The 5,385-nt window shown below is 37.1% G+C and overlaps 1 protein-coding gene across 1 annotated transcript in view; it reads left to right on the top strand.

Moving 5' to 3' along the window:
* The window catches only part of IARS (isoleucyl-tRNA synthetase), a 99,649-nt gene that overhangs the window by 47,337 nt on the left and 46,927 nt on the right, over positions 1–5,385 (top strand). The window contains exon 19 of the mRNA XM_006876763.1: positions 3,613–3,733. Within this exon, the coding sequence (XP_006876825.1) occupies positions 3,613–3,733 (121 nt within the window). The remainder of the gene's footprint in view (positions 1–3,612; positions 3,734–5,385) is intronic.

Below are 5,385 nucleotides of genomic sequence, written 5' to 3'. Positions count from 1 at the left end.
GTATATCATATATATGAAAGAAAGAGAAAAACTACAAGACAGAGAACAAACGAGAGCAATCCTGAGACAATACCCAGAACTAAATCCAGATATAGAAATACTCAAGTAAAACAAATGCATAAGACTGAAAACAGGTAACTAGAGGATCCCAGTTTCCAACAAGAAAAAGTGGGAATTATATAGTTATAGAACTTGCAAATGAAAAGGACATCAAGTATATGTTAGGAATCAAAATGAACCTAACCTTAACCCTAAAACCAGACCAAGCCTTACTCCTAGCCCTATCCCTAACACTAACCCTAGTCCTAATTATAACCCTAACATTAAATGAAGTTCTAGACCCTAGCCATAGTCTTAACTCTTAACTCCTTACTTCTATACTCTCCCCTATACAAATTTCAAAAGGAGACTGAAATTTGTTCTTAAGCACAGAATAGCTAAAGAAAACAAAAAAATATGAAGCAAAAGAGCTGAACAGAAGATTGTAAAGGGCAGTAGATCAAGAAGATAAGGTGAAAAATCATGAAGAAATATGCCATAACCAGGAGTTAGAAAATAAAGAGAGCTGAACACCACCAGCACTTTTCAAGCTAAAATAACTGAAGATAAATTTCAAGTTACAACATTGAAGGGTTTTATGGGTAAAACTTAAATGATTCAGGAAGCATCAAAATGAAGATGAAAAACAAAATATGGAATCACTATACTACAAAAAGTTGGACGGTGTTCATCTATTTCAGGAGTTAGGAACCATCGGTACTAAAGACAATTTTGAAACTTTACTGAAGACATAGATGGTAAAGAAGGCTCAAGGAATTGTTGGAATACTGATTAAGATGCTTTAACAAATGGATGCAATGCTGGTAGGATTTACTGATGTATGTCAGATTGAAATCTTTCAACAAACTGATGCAGTGCCAGAGGCACTCACTCATTTGTATCAAGAAATTTGGAAGACAGCTACCTGGCTAACCAATTGGAACAGATCCATATTTGTGTCTACTTGAAAAAGAGGTGGCCAAAGACCATGCAGACCCGGTCAGGAGTTCATGTCCCTGTGGGCCCAAGCGTTGCTGACTGTCCAAACCATAGGCTCTGAGGATCAGACTTTAGCCACCTAGCAGATATAGCAAAATGTCCCTTATCTGGTTATTCAGATATGCTGGTTAGTAACTCCATACATGAGCCCTGGATACCCACAGATAAATGTAAAAACCTTCCCTAAAAGCCGAGACTGTAAATTCCAAAAGGCAAAGTCCCCCTCCCCCCCAAAAAAAGCTAAAGAGGATAGAGAGAAACTCTGTTAACTGATGGTATGTGGAGGGGATTATAATCAATGTAATGAAACAAGGTATGTGAATGTTTGAATGTGAAACTTTTGATGTGCTCTGAAAACTTTCACTCAATCCACAATAAAAACCTTAAAAAAAAAGAGGTGGCCAAACAGAATGTGGAAATCATTGAACGGTATCACATGCACTTAAATTTTTGCTGAAGATAATTAAGAAAATATCAGAGAATTTTTTACATTTTCAGAGAACTGCCAAGAAATTTGAAGATAGCTACCTGGTGATCTGATTGGAATAGATCCATATTTATGCTCACTCCAAAGAGAGGGGACTCAATGGAATGCAGAGATCATTGAACAATATTATTAACATCACATGCAAGTTAAATTTTGCTAAAGATTTTTTTAAAATAGTGCAATAGTACACTGACAGGTAATCACCAGAAATTCCAGGCAAATTCAGAAGAGGACGTGGAATGAGGGATATCATTGCTGACGTCAGATGGATCTTGGCTAAAAGTCTAGAATATCAGAAAGATGTTTATTTGTACTTTGACTATGCAATGGCTCTTAGCTGTGCATATCATAACAAACTATGGATAACACTATGAAGAATGGGTATTCCAGAACACTTCATTGTGGAATCTTATATAGACTAGGAGGCAGTTGTTAGAATAGAATAAGGGGATACCAAATGGATTGAAATCAGGCAAGGTGTGTGTTAGGGTTGTATTCTTTCACCATACTTACTCAATCTGTATGCTGAGCAAATACTCTGAGAAGCTGGATTTTAGGAAGAAAAATGTGGAGGAAAACTCATTAACAACCTGCAACATGCAGATGATACAACACTGCTTGCTGAAGGCAAAGAGGACTTAAAATATTTACTGATGAAAATCGAATACTACAGCCTTCAGTATGGATTACATCTTCATGTAAAAAAAAAAACAAAAATCCTCACCACTGGACCAATAAATAACATCATGATAAATTGAGACAAGATTCAAGTTATCGATTTTGCTTATATCTACAGTGAACACTCATGAAAGCAGCAGTCAAAATAATCAAGCAACTTAATGCAAAACCTCTTGAAGTGTTTAAAGAGCAAAGCTGTTAATTGGATGACTAAGGTGCACTTGCCCCAAGCCTTGGAATTTTCATTTGTTAATATACATGTGAAAAGTTTGACAATGAGTAAGACAGGTGATAGAAGAATCAATGTGTTTGAATTATGTTGCTGTAAAAGAATATTAAAAGTACCTTGAACTGCTTGAAGAACAAACAAATCTGTGTTGGAATAAATACAGCCTGAATGCTCCTTAGAAGCTAGGATGGTGACATTTCGTCTCTCATACTTTGGACATATTGTTAGGAGGAGTCAGTCCCGGGAGAAGGACATGATTTGTGAAATGGAGAGTCAGTGAAAAAGAGGAAGACCCCCAACAAGATGCATTGACAGAGTCTCAGCAGTAGTGGACTCAGACATAACAACAATTTTGAGGAATGTGCAGTGTTCTGTTGAGCATAAGATCTTTGAACTGGAACCAACTTGAAGGCACCTAACAACAACAACAAGGTCAATGGAGTACTAATGGGTATTAAATTAGGAAATTATTGTGTTTTGTTATGTGCCATCTAGTCGGTTTTAACTCATAGAGACCCTATATAGGGTTTTTGAGAGAGAAGTTAAATGGGCCATATATATATATATATAAAACTGAGGATTTTGCAAAGCAAAAGGAAAGGGATATGTCAAGCATTTCTGGTACAATGAAGTCAAGCATTTCAGGTACAATGAACAGCTTTAGGAAAGAAATTCCCAGCATTCATTTTTATTGTATGAACAATGTTATAAACCTTGATGGCTTTTTTGTTCATTCTTCCTTTGGTTTAAAATGCTAAATCTATGTGAACTGCACTTTTGTAACTGTTGTTGCAGATAAGATCTTTGACCATTTCAATTCATAATCACTCTGGTGTGGGAGAGTAATTTCCCTAAATTGTCTTTAGTTCACTCAAAAACGTAATTTATTGAGGACTTTTTGTCCCACCATGTTGTTGTTCTTAAGTACTATCGAGTCACTTCTGACTCAAAGCAACCATGTGTAGGGTTTCCAAGGAGCCGCTGATGAGTTTAAACTGCTAGCCTTGTGGTTCACAGTCCAGTGCTGATTCTACAGCACCACACCAGTAATCCAGTTAGCCCATCTTTAAGAATCAGAAATTTCGTTTGCAAACATGGTCTGGGTTTAAAAACCATCTTGGCTAATTTTTTAATGGTTCCCCTAGGCATTCAGAATGTTTTCATAATTGTAAATCACTAGGAAGAAGAGGTAGAATTCCTCTACAACCAGAACACGAGTAAAGCCAGCTCCAATGTCACAGATTGCTGGATTCTGTCCTGTATGCAGTCGCTCATTGGGTTCTTTGAGACAGAAATGGCAGGTAAGTCTCTTCCAGGCTATCTTTATCCAAAAACTGTTTAGTTTTTGATATTTTATTGTTTTTATTTATAAATACAAAGGAGAATTTGTAGGACTTTTTGAAGATGCAGAACAGAATAAAGGAAAATATATGCCAATAGAAAATATGTTCAATGCTTGTATTATATCTTATTACTCGACACAGATTTTTAATTGTATCGATTTTAAAATATGTACTGATATACTTGTATCCTGACTTAGTTTAGCATGATACCATAAATAATAGTTTACAATGTTTTATAAACTTCATGAAAAAACTTCTAGTAGCTGAATAATATGTATATAGTACATATTAAGTTTCCACTTAAAACCAAATGGCCACCACTCATCTTTCAGTTTGTCATACTGTGGTGGCTTGTGAGTTGCTGTGATTCTGAAAGCTGTGCCACTGGTGTTTTAAATACCAGCAGGGTCACCCATGGTGGACAGATTTCAGATGAGCTTCCGGACAAAGACAGACTAGGAAGAAAGAGTGACGAAGTACTTCCCAATATTTGTTGTTGTTGTTAAGTGCCGTCGAGTCGGTTGCGACCCTGTACAGGGTTTCCGAGGGTGTAAATCTTTACGGGAGTAGAAAGCCTCATCTTTCTCCCGCGGAGCAGCTGGTAGTTTGGAACCGCTGACCTTAAGGTTCGCAGCCCGATTCGTAACCACTATCCCAATATTTAGTTACTGAAAATTTTATGAATAGCAGAAAAATACTGTCAGATATGGTGCTGGAAAGTGAGCCCCTCGAGTTGAAAGGCACTCAAAATGAGACTGGGGAAGAGCTGCCTCCTCAAAGTAGAGTTGACCGTGATAACACGAACAGAGTAAAGCTCGTAGGAGAAAAGCCCGTGGGACCTTCATTTACTGATGGGTCACAAATAAAAATGAAGAGAAACAGCTGTAAACATCCATTGAAAATCGAAACATGGAATGTACGAAGTATGAATCTTGGAAAACTGGAAGTTGTCAAAAATGAAATGGAATGCAAAAACATCGCTATCTTAGGCATTAGTGAACTGAAATGGACTGACAGGCCATTTTGAACTTGACAACCACATGGTTCACTATGCCGGGAATGACAAATTGAAGAGGAATGGTGTTGCATTCATCATCATATCTAGATTAGTCATGAGGTACAACGCTGTCTGTGATAGGATAATATCCAAGCACCTACAGGGCAGCTTAGTAAATACCACTATTATTCAAATTTACGCACCAACCACTAAAGCCAGTGAGGAAGAAAGAGAAGAATTCTACCAACTTCTTCAATCTGAAATTGATTAAACATGCAATCAAGATGTATTGATCATTACTGGTGATTGGAATGCAAAGGTTGGTAGCAAAGAGGAAGGATCAGTAGTTGGGAAATATGGCATTGGTGATAGAAATGATGCTAGAGAAAGCATGATAGAATTCTGCAAAATCAATGATTTGTTCATTTCAAATACCTTCTTTAGAGAGCATAGGAGACGACTATACACATGGGCCTCGCCAGATGGAATGCATAGAAATCAAATTGACTAGGTTTTCGGAAAGAGACGATGGAAAAATTCCATATCCTCAGTGAAAACAAGGCCAGGGGCAGACTGTGAAACAGACCATCAATTACTCATATGCAAATTCAAA

The sequence above is a fragment of the Chrysochloris asiatica genome, unplaced genomic scaffold, assembly GCF_000296735.1.
Source record: "Chrysochloris asiatica unplaced genomic scaffold, ChrAsi1.0 scaffold00412, whole genome shotgun sequence".
Lineage (NCBI taxonomy): Eukaryota > Metazoa > Chordata > Mammalia > Afrosoricida > Chrysochloridae > Chrysochloris > Chrysochloris asiatica.
The sequence above is the reverse complement of the archived record's forward strand: the minus strand, read 5'-3'. Positions and strand labels throughout refer to the sequence as shown.